General features: G+C 39.2%; 2 protein-coding genes across 5 annotated transcripts in view; both read right to left on the reverse strand.

Moving 5' to 3' along the window:
- The window catches only part of LOC111332177 (uncharacterized), a 33616-nt gene extending 16284 nt beyond the window's left edge, over positions 1 to 17332 (reverse strand). The window contains exons 1-6 of one of the 2 annotated variants that reach the window (XM_088728200.1): positions 17095 to 17332; positions 14488 to 14792; positions 14190 to 14304; positions 13466 to 13502; positions 13206 to 13332; positions 10118 to 12840 (exon numbers count right to left, since the gene is read on the reverse strand). In XM_088728200.1, coding sequence (XP_088584326.1) covers positions 12322 to 12840; positions 13206 to 13332; positions 13466 to 13502; positions 14190 to 14304; positions 14488 to 14792; positions 17095 to 17167 — 1176 coding nt within the window. In that variant the 5' untranslated portion in view covers positions 17168 to 17332 and the 3' untranslated portion in view covers positions 10118 to 12321. Of the gene's footprint in view, positions 1 to 10117; positions 12841 to 13205; positions 13333 to 13465; positions 13503 to 14189; positions 14305 to 14487; positions 14793 to 17094 lie in introns of those variants that run through there. The other variant, XR_015989853.1, reaches the window with a different exon arrangement.
- Positions 1768 to 4642, reverse strand: LOC111330721 (tetratricopeptide repeat protein 28). 3 transcript variants are annotated; one of them, XR_015989852.1, is made up of 3 exons: positions 3595 to 4642; positions 2697 to 2862; positions 1768 to 2315 (listed from the first exon to the last, which is right to left on the reverse strand). XR_015989852.1 is itself a non-coding variant. In XM_088728189.1 (2 exons), the coding sequence occupies exons 1-2, from the start codon at positions 4604 to 4606 to the stop codon at positions 2816 to 2818; spliced, it is 1059 nt and encodes a 352-aa protein (XP_088584315.1). In that variant the 5' UTR covers positions 4607 to 4642; the 3' UTR covers positions 1768 to 2815. The 3 variants fall into 3 exon arrangements, 2 of the variants coding, with proteins under 2 accessions (XP_088584315.1, XP_088584316.1); XM_088728189.1 differs by having other exon boundaries at positions 1768 to 2862; XM_088728190.1 differs by lacking the exon at positions 2697 to 2862 and having other exon boundaries at positions 3595 to 4641.
- Positions 17333 to 18667: the final 1335 nt, after the last annotated feature.

Genomic DNA, 18667 nt, shown 5'->3' on the forward strand with positions numbered 1-18667 from the left:
GGTATATAGACCGGTATACCGGTCGAAAGTACCGACAGTAAACATGATCCAGTTTCTTTGATCGATCGCTTCGGAGTTGGAATAAAAAAACCCGATTATGCATATTCAACAGAAGCCTTTCACAATTCAGATTAATTCGTCTCGTATTCAAGATAATTTAGTTTTATCAATTGAGGATCCTCTCAATGACGTTTGCGTTTCGCGGCTATTCGAAATCAGAGGAGGCGCATATTTGCCGCTCAGATCGAAGAGAAACCGGAAACCAAATGGGAAAAACCGAAAAACCACGTCGAGTACCGAATCCGAAAAACCGGAAACGGAAGGCTAAAAACGGAAAATCCGCAAACTGTCACGGTAATAAACGCCAAAATGGAAAAACCGAAATTTTTTTGGACAAAAACCGAAAAAACCATCTAAAAGATTGCCAAAGCTGTAAAACCGAAAATCCCAATGCTCCCCTCACTGGGTTGATTATGTAAATTGACGTTTTGAGCGTTACGAATACGCAAATTAAAATACACTCCACTGAACGAATGGCTAACTCTCGAAACGTCAGCTTAGAGACTCTTTACAGGGGTCAATTTACATTTTGAACTCAGTTGATAAAATCCAATTATCTCAGTTAGTATATCCTCGGCCGACGAAGTACCACAGTTTGTTTCGAAACTTACCCCCTTTATTCGTTTTATATTTAGTCAAGCGAGTCCTCATAAAAGAACTAAGGAATCCACACTTCTGACGCTGAGGAGATAAAATGCGCCTGTCACAGAAATAACTATTTGCATGATTTATCGTTTGGGCAGCTTCGACTTTTATGAACACAATCGAACAATCGGTTTCTTTCCGATGGTAGGAGTGCTTGTTCTTTGTACGACAGCGCCAAGGTTCGATTCGGCTGGACACTTACTTCGATTTCAACCAACTTTAGTACCGCGGTCATATCATGGATCACAGCCACTATAAACGTAACCAAGGCTTTACGAGAAACAGAACACTGCTGTAAATGCACAGGCGCGTCCTGATAAATGTCACTTACCTCGTAGCTTGATTTCCAAATTCCAAAGGAGAGACGGACATCAGAACAGTTATATTGACATCTTTAGTCTCAACCCCAGGTCCCTCTTACATCAAATCATGGCCGAGAGATGACAGTCACCTGGGTTCGAACAGACAACGCGCAGTTTAACCGTACTGGCTCGTTAGAGGATGCTCTTCCTCGACACAGCCACAGAGGTCCGGCCATTATTTGGGGGGCGATGTTTAACCGAGAAATCAGAACACGGATGTTTAGGTCATCATAAGGTTGTTTTTGAATTGATTTAACTTGTAATAATTAAGAGAGGAGACGAGGGCGCTATGATACTATAATTTTTAACTCGCGACAATTTACCTGCGACTATTTATCTATGAGTCGGGACGTAAATCAGCGATATACGACCCAGGAACATTCAGATTCTCCCACCAGGAATTACGAGGAAATCGACTTTACTATTAAGCATACTGGTGTTTACAAAATGTACAGCGCAACGCAGCAAAACTTCCTCTGAATCTTAACAGTTGCTCTTCTAAGAATATATTTTACATTGACAACGATTTTGACATTTTCAGATGCAGACGCATCTGACATACCTTGTGAAAAGGCTGGATCTGGAATTAGAGTTGATGATTAAAAAAAACAGTAGAAAGAGTTTTAAAAGACGAAAAGGGACGAGTTGAAATTCAGGTTTGAAGCCATTTATCTAAGCTTCAGCTATGAGGTTTAAGCGCTAAAGAAACAAAATCGTTTATTTCCAATCTTTGCTTTTTTTTTCTTCGCTTTCCTTCGCTTACTTGCCCTTTTTAATTGACGCCTTTTAGTATAACTTTTTAATAAGTTGCAAAAATTGGTTCTTGTTAACGGACGTGTGAACTCAATAATTTACCAAGAGAACTCTGAAATAAACGTATACCACGTCCGTGAATATACAATATGGTTACCATCTCAAAGCAGCTATCCACAGTGGAGTTTTACAGCAATTTTCCGCCTAGTCGTGTTGGTTCCGGCATTGAGGTAACTTTAACAAGTCTTACACAAAGAAAATCTTTTATGTTCTGTAAATTATACTGCCTCGTTTGTGTTTCTGGAATAAATTTGAGAATTAGTAAAAATTTCGCTTATAAACTATCACGGTTGATTAACACATATACAAATCTTCACAGTATCGTTTAAAAATTAAGTAATAAGTCCTTTTCCCTCGTTCAAAATCATCGCTAAGCAAACACATCCGTTTTGGTTGTTTTTGCTGTTCCATGTAGTTGACTTTCCTAGGATAGGGCTACAAAAAGAAAGAAACTCCATCAGTAAATAATTCTTAAGAGATCTTTTTCAGAATTAAAAGCACTGACTATCCAGTCAGGCAATTAACTACATACCAACAATAATGTCTCAAGTGTAAATAAGAACTCAACTTGAAGAAGCAAAGGAAACTCAAAGCATGTAGTGGATGGGTAACATTATGGAAAACTTTATATAGCGGCGCTTGTCCACCTCTAGTTGGACCGCACAAAATGCACTGGTAAATACAACGCACCGCACCAAACTTCTTAAGGAACGTCTCCTTCTTTATTATTGTATTGTACTGTGAAACTAAAAATTGATTCGAGAAATTAGGGACACGCAGATAAATTAAGAAATACATCAGATACATCAAACTTACATTATTGCCGGATCTGGTGAGAGTAGAAATCGATTAAACCTTTCCTTTCTTTCCTTTACTGATTTCCGGTCTTTCCTCCGAGCACGTGCTTACCAAACTGATCAAAAGCCTTTTTTCGTCTATATTGAATTACTCTTAGGAGTGCGTGACCAGTCACCTAGTGTGACTTAAAGGATTATTAAATAAATCAAACAACGAAACAGAACTCGTGCTATAGGGGCACTTACACTTTAACTCACTGACCTTACTGAATCAGGGCAAGCATGAAAAATGCCTGCCCTGTCTCTGTTTCAATACTTACCAAACGTCCGATTAAAGGTTCTACTTACTCTGCTATTAGTCTTTGAAATTCATCGCCGGGGATTTACGAAAACAATTAAATTTACCGAATGGAAACACCTTCATTCGTTGTACAGTCATAATAGCGCTTTTCGATGGAGTATCGTGAAACGAAAGCCAGAGAAATCGCCAACGCTCATCAGAACTGACCTGTGTCAACATCACAGTTGCAAGCAAGCAACGAGGATGATGATGATGAACCTTTATTAAGGTGTCTAAAGAAACCTCCTAGCTTATGTTAAAAACCTGTTCTAATCAGTAGAGGACACAAAATTCAATGAATATAAACGATCACGCGTTTGGTTTTACAGTTTTGTATGTAATTAGTTGAAAGGATAACACGAGTTTCCCAGACAAATTATGGAGCTGTGTGACGAAAACCTTTTGCAATCTCAGATTACTTCCATCATTCAATTGAAAGCAGCTCTCAGAAACCTTGATTTTTCCTTTCTTGACCTATTTTCCGCAATATTTGACTCTCCTAATCAAAGACTCCCTTCACCGTGCAAGAAACGTTTCAATCTGAGATGTAAATGAAAACTATCAACTTTAAACTTACCCTTATTACCAAAGTCAAACGTGACGTCATCTCCAATCAACATGAATGGAGCCCACTCCGAAACTCTGGTATAGCCGTTGTTTCTCATCCACTTCATGGCCCGGTGAAGAGATTCACTGGCGCTTTCTCCACTGACAAGATGGTCGTAGAAACGACTCATGAGCTGTTCTGTTGCTGTGTCTGATATGGCCCATAACGCAACCAATACCGACCGAGCACCGGAACCTAGGAACGCTCGAGCGATTCCAATGACTCCTTCAGCTTTGATCTGTCCATTTCCACTGTGACAACAGCTGAGTACAACAAGTTTAGCTCTGACTTTAACTTGTGATATCTCGTCCATCGTCAACAGATAGTCTTCTTCTTGTGGGGTGATATCAGGATGGTCAGGAGTACGGACAGGTGAAAGAGCGACTTCTCCTCTTTCGGCATCGCCATGTGCAGCAAAATGTACCAGGCTCAATGATGTTATCTTTTCGAGTACAGCCTGCTTCGTCGCTTCCTCTCCTAATAAAGGCTTTACGCCGACCAGTCGTCCAACCATCTTTGCTTCCTTTCTTGCACATGGCAATGAGCTGATGTGCTGAATACCTCCCTTGTACATGACCCAGTCAACTGTGGGATCACCCACGATCAGTGCGTCAGTCCGACTGTGATAATCCGCGGGACTATCTTGAATTAGCTTGAGCGTCGTCAATGAGGGAACTATACAGATCCGACGAGTCTCCGATAAGAATTTCTCTTTGTTATCTGTCAGGGCAGCAAATGGAACTTTGTACAAGCTGCTAGGAGGAACAATGATGACTTCAGGTTCCTCAAGGAAGTCAGCAACGGGGATGATGAACAGTTTGGAACTAAAAGAAAGACTTGATTGGAAATCTGAAATAACTTCTTCTTCATCATCTTCCTCGAGAAGTCGCGGATCTCTGGGGCTTCCTAGCTCATCTGAACTGAGTTGTGGCTTAATGACGAGAGGTAAAGATCGATCTTCGCATTCCCATTCGGATTGCATGCTGAGGCATCGGAAACTTTTAACAAAAAAGTCACTCAAATATCAGTGTAATCTCGTGCCAAGAATCTCCTCACCCATTGTCATGTCTTTGAATTGAATTTCTCCCCTTTTGTTAATGACCCACATACAAAGGTGATCATTAACAAATGAAATGTACAAAAATACGCAGTCAGTTTCTTTTCTAACAATATTTTCAAACCCAATCCATGTTTTCGGATTGCCTGAAATGTCTGCCTGAAGAGAATATTTAGCAGCCTGCAGGTCTGGCAGGCCTCTCGCTCGTCCCAGCTCTGCAACATAAAGAGCATCTAGAGGATTGTTGTTCTGACAAAGAAGAGCACTACTGAACGTGTATGTATGGCCACCCTTAATGTCCAAGAAAGATGTTTTTAAATGACCTTCATTTCTGAGGGAAAGTCTTAGGTGTTCGTATGTTTCAAAACGTTGAAAAAAATACCGAAGCGCTTTTGTGTTGTTTCCTTGCCGTAAACTGGATTGAACAAGGCCATCTACGCTCTTTAAGTCAGTTTCACGAACTGCAATGTCTTCGGCGATTTCCAGAGCCATCTCAAAATGGCTTTCAGCAGCGGTATATTCTTCAAGGTACAGACGCAGTTCTCTGAGGTGGTTATATATTGCTGCTTCTTGTGCTCTGTCGCCTAATTCAATTGTGATCGCGAGTGCTTTCTCATAATACTCTCTAGCCTTTGCATAGTCTCCGATTTCGTTGAACAAATCACCTTGCTCTCTATAAGCTGTTGCTTCTCCTTTTCTGTTACCAATTTCAGTGTTGATTACAAGTGATTTCTCCAAATATTCCTTAGCTTTGAAAAAGTCATTAAGTTCACGAAACAAAGCCGCTAAGCTTTCATAATCTAAAGCTTCTCCACGTCTACAACCAATTTCAGTTCTTATCGCAAGTAATCTCTCATGGTAATCTTTATCCCTGATATATTCTCCCAGCGATCGAAACAAATTTCCTAAGTTGCCGTAGTGTAAAGATGCTCCTTCTCTGTCGCCAATTTCAATTTTGATCTCGAGTCCTTTTTCGTGACATTCTTTAGCCTTAGCGTATTCTCCAAGGGACTGAAATACAGTTCCAAGGTTTCCGTAATCAGCTGCTTCTCATCTTCTGTCGCCAATTTCTATTCTGATTGCAAGCGCTCTCTCGAGATATTCTTTAGCCTTTGTAAATTCGCCGAGCAACTGAAGCGCAATTCCTAAGTTTCCACAGCTTTCTGCTTCTCCACTTCTGTCGCCAATCATATTTCTAATCGCCAATGCTTTCTCATGATATTCTTTTGCCTTGTTACCTTCTCCAAGATTGTAAAACAAACTTCCCAAACATCCATATACAGTTGCTTCGTAATCGCTGTCGCAAATTGTTATACTTATCTCAAGAGCTTTGTTACAGTATTCTTTAGCTTTAACAAAGTTACCAAGCGAACAAAACACTTGTACTAAGTTTGTGTAATCCGCTACCTGTCCCTTCCTATCACCGATCTCAATTCTGATCTTAAGTGCTTTCTCGATATATTCTATGGCATTGTCGTATTCGCAAAGATGGTGAAACAGAACTCCCAAGTTCCCATAAGCCTTGACCTCTCCGTCTTTCTCACCAATCTCCTTTCTGATCGTAAGTGCTCTTTCGATGTAATCTCTGGCCTTATTATATTCACTGAGACCCAAGAGCAGTCTTCCGAACTCTCCACAGGTATCTGCTTCTTCCTTGCTGTCACCATTTTGTACCGTGAGGTTTATTGCTCTTTCATAAAACTCTTTCGCATCGAAAAAATTATTTAGTTTAGATGACATTTTTGCAATATTCAAGCTTAAATTCACTTTAACGATTCTCACTTCTTGGGCGGTGACACCAAGACTATGGGTATCGGAGAAAAATTTTCTCGCATATTTTGCCGAGTTTTGGGAATCAGAAATCAATTGGTATGCTTCGGACATCATGAAATAGAGAAGTTGGTAAAATTTCCTTGCAATTTTATCTTCTCTTCGCTCCCAATTGGCCTTCAATAGGTTCAAACAGTCGTTGTAGAACTCGATGGCTTCGTGAACTCGACCAGTGTTTTTTAAAAAAGAGGCAGCAATTACACCTTTGAAGATCGTCTGAATCCTGGTTATGAAATCCATTACGGTGTCACTTGTAACTGTAAACTTCGAGTTCTTTCTGTAACGTGCATCAATGGGCTTCACGTGAATATCAAAGGCACTCTAGAGTGATAATTAGTTAATTGAGACATTACTCAAGAGGTAACCACATGGGGGGGCCTGTGATCAAAAAATTGATTTGATGAGAAAAAAAGGAGTATGGTAGCAAGCCTTCGATCTTCCTTTTCTTATCGGACTAGGGAATTGAATCAGGGGAAAGCGTCCTTTTTCCATTGGAACTATTTCATTTGCCACAAACTGTTAACCAAAAAAAAAAGTTGCTCTTCTCTGGAAAGGAAAGAAATCAAGTTCTGTCTTGTGTGATAGCGACAGACTGATTTCACTTTTTGTTATTGTTCTGTCTGGAAATATCTTTAAGCTTGTGTATTAAAGGTGTGCCAAAGAGATAAGAGACTCGGGGAGACTACAATTACTGCCTCTGAATATGACGCTTTGTTCCGGTAGTCAGTTAACAATCCATAATTGTTGTTTTAGGGCACAGCATTAGCATATATTGGTGGATTAAATCTTTTCCGATGAGTACTCTTGTATCCATTTTCTTTTCATTTGTGATAGCTTCTAACAATAAGTGCTGTGCAAGCTATTTCCAAACATTTGCAAACTATTGTGCGAACTGTCTTGCAAGACGTATTCACTAAGCAGCTGGCTTAACAGACACATCAATAAGAGCTAAGGTAAATATGAAGGCTTGAGGAATTATTTGCGAACTACAGGAGTCGCGTAGACCCGCCAACGCCTTTTAAAGTGTATGTGGACGGGCCTCACCTGAATGAGATAACTGAGCTTTCCAGAAAGACTCTCCCCTAGCGGCCTAAACATATCTTTTCAGCATAATTTTTTAAATACTTCTAATTAGGGTTTCCATTACCTTTTTTCCAGCTCTTTCTCTGAACTACTCGATTCTGCGTGGTTTACAAATAGAAATATATTAAGAAAAAATTGAAAAACAGTGCCTATACACTTCGGAATCGCTAGGAGTACCACCAATAAGGACAAGGGACCACGCGGTGGGTCAAATTTAGCATTCAAGTGCAACCACAACCATAAAAAAGTAACTGGAAAAAAACTTACCATCTCCAGAGACAACCGAGGAGTAAGTCCTTCTTTGCCCTTTTTCTTGTTTAGAAGAATCCATCAGCACAAGGTTTATATTCAAAAGTATATATTCAAGGTATATACAATTAACGCGTAAAGGTGTCGAGTAACTGACGATCTCTCAATTTTAACTGGAAACGGGTGGTGGTAGCTGCTTTTATAGCTCCCAATGTGGGGTTAATTATTATTTAAGGTAGAGTATTAATTTGTAATAGTTCGGAGATTTTTAAAATTGAAACTATTAAACGAATTGGAAATATTGCATTTATTTAATCTTCTGCAATGGTTCCGGCTGGAAAAGCGTGCCGGCTTAATGGTCATTGCGCCCTAGACATCCTACATGTGTGTAGATGTGTGGAGGAGAATTTAAAACGGGTAGTAACCATGTGATGGACTAGCATCCCATCCAGGGGGAAGGGAGAGCACAAATATTTCGTCGCTTAGGCTGTATGGGCTACTGGCCTGACGCAGACTTTTTTTAATTCTAATACGTGCATCTCCATGAACAGTTCCGGTAAGTGCTTTTTTTTTCGACTCTCAGAGACCCTCAGATAAATTTCGTATTAAATTATTTGATTGAGTTGTGAATTTACCATAAATTTTTAATCATCAATATTCTTATTTATTTATTTCCTTTTTTTTAATTTATTATTTTTCGGTCATTCCAGGAATTCCGGGAATTCCGGGTATTCCGACACGGAATTCCGGAAATCCGGCATTCCTTCTTTTCCAAACTACCGATAAATATGCTAGTTTTAAGAACATCAAATTTCCAAGGGGAAACTATCAGACCGATAGTTCCGAGAAATGAACGCTCTATTGTCTTTATTGTTCACCACTAAATTTTCATCCGCGCGCCGGGTTAAAAACAATCAAAACCCACTAAATGCAGATCAATCAAATATTCATTTATACTTTTTTCGAGGTGTGCGTCTTCGAGGTGTGCGGTCTGCGGTTTGCATTTTCGAGGTCTGTATTAACGAGACACTTGAGAGAATATTGCTTTGTACGATTGTACCAAAAATGATTTCGTATAGTAAACGTACAAACGTTAAAATTGCGATAGCGCTTGTGAATTCTATATTTGCTGCTAAAGTCAAGGGCCAAGGAACGGAAATTCTGTGATCTCGTCTGGTAACATCAATGACAAAAGAGAGATAGATAAATCTGGTAATTACACAAAGGAAAACTGATGGTGTACAAGTCGACTCAAAAGGCACAAGCATAACCTATGCCAGACTGCTAATTCAACAGTGAAGGATCGTAAACGCGATATTTTCATTAAGAATTAAAGTCCAGTGTTTACGTGGCAGTTTCGCTTTTGCATGGCTAAAACACTAAAAAAACGCCACGGCCCAGCGTAAAATGTTGATGTAGGAGAGGTTAGTCGAAAAACCGATTAAAATGATTATTACGATCGAGTAAAAGCTCCATTAAGCAGTAGTGTTTACAATTACAACCACCTACCACCCCTCCCTGAGTAATAACACTCTTCCCCCACCCCTCCCTCAGTACTTGCCGACTGCACCCACCCCTTCCTGAGTACTAAAGGTGTGCCTCTCCCCTTGTAAAATGGTCCAAAAAATCGTCCAAAAAATCGTCCAAAAAATAGTCCAAAAAATAGTCTAAAAAAATAGTCCACTCCAGTCTATATTTTACCTTATGCCAACCAGTGGGTCCATTGTTTGCTAAACACGTCAGTAGGTGGCAGAGTTCTTTACGCTGCCCAAGAGCGACCAAACACGGCGAAAGTTGTACTTTGAAACGTCTCCTTTGTATCATGGTTAATCGTAATATTTCTCGAAGATGCATCCAGGCAGTTCTTTAAAATTTTGGCCAATGGAGGGGTACTTATTAGAAAGAGGGCGCTTTATTGGGGGAGGGGGAGGGGGGCGATTATTATTCTCCTGTAGTGACTCCGCTGTGGCTCAAGCTTAAAAAGTCATAAGTTAAGCGAAATAGGAACAATTTTTACCGTATCCTTACTGATTAAAATGTGGGGAAGGAGATGGGCGCTTATTCGAGATAAGGGGGGAACGCGCTTGTTTGACATTATGGTTTAGGGGTGGCGATTATACTGGTGAGGGCGCTCATCAGAACGTAGGCGCTTAGTTGAGGAAGTACAATATATATTACTTGTACCCTTTTTCCAAGCAGGCATCATCTCATTTAAGACATCTGATGGTGTCTTGTGTTTGGTTCGGTGAACAGTTAGTTCCAAGACTACTGCACTATATTTAAATTCTTATTTAATGGAAAAAAATCATACTTAATTAAGTTTGAGTTACAAATCTTAATTCTGTTTTATTGTCTTACTGGGTGGTGTTTCTAGCGTGGCGCCTCGGCGTTATTTTTTATTATTATTATTTATCCGTATTTATTTAATGATTCAAATATTTATTTGCCTATTATTTATTATATTTGAATAATCATTATTCAAATATAATAAATAATAAACAATTTACGACGGGTCATAAATGATTTATGACCTGCCATTATTCAGTTGTCGTGATTATATACATTTTAACCGTTGTGGAGAAAATGTCGCAAAAGGAAGTTCTTGCGTTGGACTTATTTTTGTACAGACTTGGTATTACGTATACTAAAATTCTTTACAAATGCTTTTATCTTGCATTAGGGGACTGGTTCGCAAATCTTAATTGTAATAATTGAGCAATGGACTGCAATTTCTATCAGTTTATGCGTGGATCCATCCCAAGTTTCAATTTTCCCCCTCTCGGGCAACCCCCTGGCATTAAAAAGCTGGGTCGTTCAAATTTCTTTCTCCCTCGGGCCAAAATTGTGTTCAAATACTTAACTATTGTTAAACGATTCTTTGTGAGGTCAACGAATGTTATAGAATTTAGCAAAGTCACGTTTTAGTTTCTGGAGTTGCTGTTGGATTGTTCGCTTGTAAGCATCAATTCATGATGTGAGAACTTTCCGATTAAGCCATTGGTTCACGGAAGCAGACTATTTACCGTTTACGTTTACGATGCTGGAAAGAATTGATACTTTCAGTTCGAACTCCCCACCCCTCCTTGGGCACGGATGAAAGTTAATGCCCTTGGTTTTCCCACGGGGATGTGGAAGCTTCGAATAGATCGGTGCATAACCAGCTTAAGGACTCACGTGGGATGTTGGAATAGCAAGAAAAGTTTCTAAATCACGAGCCGGAGGCGAGTGATTATTAACAAACTTCAAACTTCCCGCATGGATTATTACGTCAGTAAACCGATAGAAATGACAGTCTATTTCTTTTATAAATTAAACTTTCCAAAAAAAACATAGTCTGTTTCAATTTTTAGGGGTTTACCCAAGAGGAGATGATTATCTTGATAGAAACGGCGGTCTCTTTCTTTTATAAATTAAGCTTTACAAAAAAAAAAAACTTGTCTGTTTCAATTTTTTAGGGATTTACCCAAGAGAAGATAACTATCTTGGTTTATCTGTGCAATAGACGATAGGGTTTTAACCAATCAGAGTGCTTGTACTCGTAGTATCTCAGTTATCTTATATAGTTGAATGAACGTGAATCCGTGTACAGCCAATGAAATAACCATCCCTACCTTAAAAGGTTTCCTTACAAACAAAGTATAGTACAGTGGTAATGGATGGTTAATTAAACAAAAATTTTCGAATAATACATACAGAAAGATTAAAAGCATCGTGGAAAACACAAAATGGCAGTTGATGACCGAATTAGACTAAAATCAAGACCAACCCCATGCACTTTTTTCCTGCAGTTTGCATCACGATAAATAACAATTACATCGAAAGAAAGTAGATTGAAGATCAACTCCATAATTTTTTTTGACTCCAGAAAATTCATTTACCAACCTAAACTTTAAGGCAAAGTTGAAAAACATACTTCAATCAAACGTGTCATTTCAACTGCCCCGGTACTACTCTGCCCAAAATTTTGCTTCTATCACCCCCTTGATGACCGCCATCTTGAGTAAAGACGATGAACAGTATCTATTCACTGATTTCTGATATAGTTTTCGGTACATACTACGATCAATAACGAGCAAACGGCGAACATTTCGAAGTTAGTACGAAAATCCTCAATTTCTGAAATGGTCGATGTGTTGTGACGTCAAGGGGTTATCAAATTTGATAACCATCCCGGACTGGTAGTTGGGAAGAAAAAAATCAGTGAGTTACAGCTTAAGTTGGGTACCCTTAAGAGCATGGAGGAATAACGCCAGTTTTTTAGTTTTACAACGTTTATCATGGCAACATAGAATCTATTTTTCGAGTGGAACGCAAGCGATCTATAGTCTGCTTTGTAAGTTCTCACTCGAGCGTTTGTTGAAAGAAGGGGGAGGGGATGGAAAGATGATAAAGGACTTTTTCTTTCAGTACCCCCACCTCCCCTCCCTCGTTCTTTGCGAGTTTCAGCTAAGGTCATACATGGATTGAAAGAGTTTCAGTTACTGCACCAAAATATATCCCATAGCTTTGATGTGTCTGTGACCATTATCTGGGGAATGAGTTGCTGCGTTTCCACACGTATTAGAGTTATCAGAGTTCCCCCCTGTACCAAAACCAATTCTGGAATCACACGTACCACAGTCGTTTTGCTGATTAGCGATATAACCAATTCTTGCTTTAGAAAAATCTTTTCGGTCGCCCACAGCATTGAAGCCTTCTATGTTGCAGTTCAGTTGCAAAGAGCCCTCCACGCCAATCAACTTCTTCCACTCGTTACGACCCAGCGAGGTGGAGCGGTATGTACCATCAGCGATCAGTGAGTGCAGAGAGTTTGCCTTCCTATTAAAGGCAATAAACCTGAGCTGTCCACTTATCTTCATACCGAGACAAATCTTAGAGAAAGGTGTGTTCCAATAGGTCGGTAACTTGGTCTCTTGTGAGTCAAACCCAGACCTTCCGCCGGGGACGTTGTATTCGTTTTCATCACTCCAGTAGTGAGAATCATAGTGAAACGTTGCCTATATATAATTAAGAGGATATAATTAACTTATAAATTATTTATAAGTTATTTATAATTTATTTATACGGTAGAACGATGCACCACCAAATGCACGACCCGCATGAAATCAGCACCACAGTTAGCGTGAGAGCCATCAATCTATACTTTACTTGCAGGCGACTTAACTAGCAATTTGTCACGTTTTGAGTTATTAAGGTCTGGCAGCCCTTATGCCAGCGCAGTTTCCGCTAATAATGAATATGGATGCTGTTTATGAGAGATTCTTTCATGTTTTGGAGCCTTGTGAAAATTTCTTGCTCGCGCTTCATTATTCGCATGAAAACCTCGCCAAGAATATTCCGCCATCCGCCATATGAGGCATACCTTGGTGCCGTCAGTCTTCATTACAGGCGTCCATCCCCCATCTCCGCATCCAAAATCCCCCATTTGACAGAGAACTGTGGTCGGCTTAGAATCAAGGTCTAATGTAACCAGTTGACTAACGTTTGACCTGTTTGATACGAAAAGAAATCAATTCGTTATCACTTAAGTTTGCGGCCAAAAATCACCTTCGAGATGGAAACTATTCGATAATGTTGTCTCTTTTAATTAGCTTGAAAAGATAATTATAAAGTATCACTTACTTGAACAGATAGTGAGCCTCTTTGCAGGACCCAATAACTAAATGTAACGGGAAAAACCAAAGTCAGGTTTAAAAGTTTAATTTAGGCCCTATCACAGTTCAGTAGGGATCACAAAACTACAATTGTTGTACGTTCTATAGAATATTTAGTATCAAGCTAGGGACCGATTCTCATTCATTGCGGCCGAGGGGGATCGGAAGATTTTGTTTGTGTCGCGATAAAATTGACTTGATCCCCCCATAAAAGCTCTATAATTTTCCTATAGCCCCCCCTTGGTTGGAAGTGAATTGACGCGGGTTATTTTTTTATTGCCCCCTCCCCCCGTTTTTAAACTCTGTCCGGGACTACTTATACCCTCTGCTTTCCCCTTGAAAATTATTTGATCCCCCAAAATTCTTTCCTACCCCCCTGCAGTAAATATCGATTGGTCGCTGAGGAGCCGTAAAAATATTAGTGAAAAAAATTTCAGTGCCCCACTTCAGACTTTTCGATTTCGTAGTGAGATGTTCAATCAACTTGAGCACTAAGAGATTCAAAATCCTCATGCAGTGAATTAAATGTTGTAAAGTTACACATTTTCACTTAACACTTTTGAAAGTTTCTAAAGTGCAATATTGATGAAAAATATAATAATAATAGCAGTAATTTGAGAATTATGGTATAATTACTTTTAGTTGATGTTGCTGGTGTGCATCAGTCACAAAACCATGCAAATATTACTCACCTTTTTCACAATATTCTCCTTTAAAGCCTTTTGCACAGAGGCATCCAAATGACCCATCTCTGTAGTTTGTTACACAGGTGGCTTCGTTTTGACAAGGTGACGAAGAACAAGGGGACTGTGGAGAGACAAAGTAGGAAAATGTTTCCTGTATTTTGGAAGGCAGCTGCAAATCTATGCACATGCGGTGAACAGAAGGTACATGAATCCGCTATAGTATACTGACGAGGTAAGGTGGTAGGTGAAATGTTTCATGGTATGTCACGAGAAAGCGTATAAGTTTACACCAAATTTCTCCTACCTCAATTGCGAGATGATGCGAACTTTTATTCCCTTCATACTCTGTGGAGTTTCTGTATTTATCAGACGACAGCAACTCGCACCAAAGTCTACCGTGAGCTCCTTTGGAGGCAGCCAGGTTTACAGAAAAACACAAAGGATTGCTGAGACATTCAAACGTGCAGTCAAATTCATCAAAAACTGCTGCTGTTCCAGCGAGCGGCACATTCAAGTGATGAAACTCGTGTTTAATGAATGCACGTCTCAGAAACGTTCTTGAGGAGTAGGAGGAGAAGGGGATGCCCTCGCGATACACAACGTTTGATTCTATAGCAGGAAAGAAGAACAGTGCAATAATAAAAGGATGTGATGGTACCATTCACATTTCACACTTCTCTGGAGTCGAATCCAGGGGGGGACGGAGAGAGGGGTGGAAGGAGAGAGGATGAGAGGATAAAGTGCCCCATAGAACAGTAACCCCATACCATTTAAAATAATTGATGTTTACGATAACTACGTACACTTATGAACCTTATTTGGCTCAATCCGCTACCAGTTTAGAGAGATGAGATACCATTTTGCTATGGTCAGTAGTAAATCGGCTTGCCTCTCTGTAATTGCACTAGTGCCGTGAAACAACATTGTTGAGTGGAGCTGATTAACCATATACGAGTTATCTTGTAAGCGGTTTACGGTCCTTAAATATTTTTACACAATACAATCATTTACAATCTCTTACATACTTTTAAACCCACACAAATGAAAACTTTGGCTTGCGTGGTTCAAAGTTAGTTGGATGTGAAAACAAACATACGAGATATTTTAAGTGTTTTACAAGATATCTAGCTCAGTAATAAAAATATTTTGATATTTAAAAACATCTTGAGAATTTATGGAAAGATTTATAGCTGATTCTATGACTGTGAAGTTTGCTTAGAGGCTTAAACTTGCTTGTAGATCTTATCGGCGAAACCAAGGTAAACGGTTGTTAGGAAAAATTTCAACTTTCCCATAACTTTCTGAGCTAATTGGAAGCAAATTTTTTCAGCTTCCTCGTGTTTATTTAGCAGCTATCCGTTCCAAAGTCCTGAAAGGTTGGAGAAATCTTACGACACTGTGACTTTGGTGCGTACCCTTGGAAATGAGTGAATTTCGCTATTTGAAAGGAAAACAGTCATAATTTTTCAGTAGTTCGCAGTTTTCTTAACGTTTTTGGTCTCTCTCGCCAGAAGCCTTGACTTCCCCTCCACCGCTGACGACAAATTGTTTGTTTGGTTTTCAGCTCAAGAGGTGTTTGGTAGAGTCGGCTCAATTCGGGCGACTTTTCGCAATATAAAAAAGGAAAACGGATGAAAAATTCAGTACGGTGAAAAAAGAAAATCATTTTATTGAAGACATCAAATGATCAAATCGCTAGATAGATTTTTCGCAGCCGGAATAAGACATATCGATTTTAATTAAGTCCATGGTTGGTTTGGCACCCGTTAGACTTGAATTTTAATCATCTTCAGTCATCAATATCTACCGTGTCATTTATAACGAATAAACGCGCATTTTGATTGACTTCACCGGGTTAGCGTTTCAAACGAAATTTCGCAAATTTAAAACCTCTTAAGTCGTAAACCTTTCTAGCTCTTCAGGGCTGCAATGTTTTTATTCCTTTCTGTTCCTCAGGATCAATCATTTAAGTATAAGATACTGCTGTCAAACGTTTCCTTGAGAAAGGAAGAATATCAATCAGTTATCAGCAACTCAATTTAACAAGTCTTTGATAAAAATATTTTGAGTTAACGCATGACACGATCGAAAGCTTGTCGTTAACCTTCGCAATTTTAACCAAGTTGAAGGAAGTATAGCTGTTCTTTTAACTACACTTAGAATTTAAATTGAAGTTAAATAAAAGCTTTTTCAATCATTGTCTTAGCTGATTAGTCTTGAAAAAAATTTTTCAAAATATAGAGCTGGAGTGTTATTTGTATTCAACCAAGCTGAAGAACTAATTGGACGTATGAGCGTAATAGATCGACTTCAAAAATGCAACTGACAAGAATTAAATTTTAACAACAGGAGATATCTTACATTTACATTGACATTTTTACATTTATATAGCGCAGACTTCTATGTGGATATATTCAGTCGTGCTTTACAGTATCGTAAGGTTGAGATCGGATGTCAGCACTTTTATCAGGCGCCTCTGGCATCCGCTTCAGCCCATGTAGCGATCTCACCTTCCCACCTATCCCACCCCGGGGAGGACATCCACCACACAGTAATCTCGTGCATGGGAAATTTACGTCTCCTACCCCTAACCCTGCAAAGAGGTTAGGGGTAGGAGAGGACTTCAAGTAAACTTCGAGAGGACGTCAAGTAAACTTCGAGAGTGTGCCGTTCTAACAGCATCCCAAGACATCAATTACCGTATAAAGCAAATTGAAAAAGTCTCTGGAGAGCATTAAACACCCATCACTATCATCCAGGTGAAAATAAAACAAAAAACATGGTGGAAGTCAGGGAACATCGGACTTACATCCACATTTTAAGGTGAATTATTATGACGAAATAAATATTATCAACATTGGTGTTCTAATGCTAAAAACAATAATATGAGATGCAAACGAATCCGACAAACCTTGTGAAAAGGCTGGATCTGGAATTAGAGCAGATAATTCAAATAAAATGGGATAAAGAAGACCAAACAACATGTTGAAAGGAGGATCTCGTCGCTGATGTGAAATTTTTAGCCTTGCCTCTGATGCGACTTGTGAGCAACTGAAATGAGTGACAACTGACGACAAATAGAATTTGAGTGGTTCCAGCTGCTTTTACTTTGCAGACGCCCACTATACTTTATTTGATGGATGTCTGGGTGCGTGCAATGAATGTGTTTACAAGACCAGAATAGAAACGAGTTAAAAATCAGGTTTGAAGCCATTTCTCCGAGCTTTAGCTGTGAGATTTTAGCGTTACAGCAAAAAGGAAATCGTTCATTTCCACTCTTCCTTTCTTTTCTTCGCTTACTTGGGAATTCATTGGTACTGTGAATTAGATCTTTTTGGTCGCATGAATGGCTGCATATGTTTACCGTCTCTAACGGCGCCACACCTCAACTTCAGCATAACGTATATTACGGCCGCGTTGAATTCCAAAATGGAAATTACAATAATTTGCGGACGCGGTTTCCGCTCTCAGACGACGCAAATTCTGATGATTTCACGTTGTTGTTTTGCATAGGACGGCTAATAAATGGACAAAGTTTTAAAATGCTCGCGCTGGCTATTGTTCTGGCTGTGGTATTGCCGTCATGGTTTGCTTCAGGTCTCTATTGAGTTTTAATAGCCCACATATTATTAAAAATTTATACCAAGAGACCCTTTTAAAAATGGCCTTTTGGTATAAATTTTGAATAAGTTGTTGAAATGAGTTCCTTTTGAGCGACGTGTCCACTCAATAATTTACCAAGAGAACTCTGAAATTGACGTACCACGTCCGTGGATATAAAAAGTGGTTACCATCTTACTACCTGAAGCTTTTTCCACAACTTAATTATGATATTTTATAAACGCGAGTGAATTTCGTGATTCATGAGCCGAGTGATGTCTTAAAGAACTTGATGAATGGAGTTGACACCAAAACTTTTAACAATAAACAGATTCGGTCTAAATTCAAGATTGTTGACATTCAAAACTACTAATAACGATTTGCCAGAAGGGCTGAAATGGTCGCAAAATTACGGAAAACTCCTTTTGAAATCAATCGGTTTTAGATTCGCTTGTGGCTTGTAAATGAAAAGATCGACATATAGAAAATGTACTGAAAATTATCTGTGGCGTTTACTCAAGGACTTACGGGAGTAGTCTGTTAGCTTACAATCGTAAGGGTTGGATCTCTTTCAGCTCTAGATTAAGAGAAAATAACAGTCTTCTCATTTTCTTTTGTCAAGATGTAATGCAGCGCTTTCAAGGCATGCCTAATGGAGTTTTACAGCGATTTTTCGTCTAGTCGTGCGGGTTCATTGGCCAGGGTAACCCCAACGACTTACCTTATAAAAATACAATCCTTTATGTTCAGCAATTACAATGCCTCATTTTTTTTGTTTTTTTTTTGGAATAAATTTGAGAATTCAGTAAAAATTTGACTTATAAATTACCACGGTTGATTAACACATATACAAATCTTCACAGCATCGTTTAATAATTAAGTAA

This window comes from Stylophora pistillata, chromosome 7 (assembly GCF_964205215.1).
Source record: "Stylophora pistillata chromosome 7, jaStyPist1.2, whole genome shotgun sequence".
NCBI classification, from domain to species: Eukaryota; Metazoa; Cnidaria; class Anthozoa; order Scleractinia; family Pocilloporidae; genus Stylophora; species Stylophora pistillata.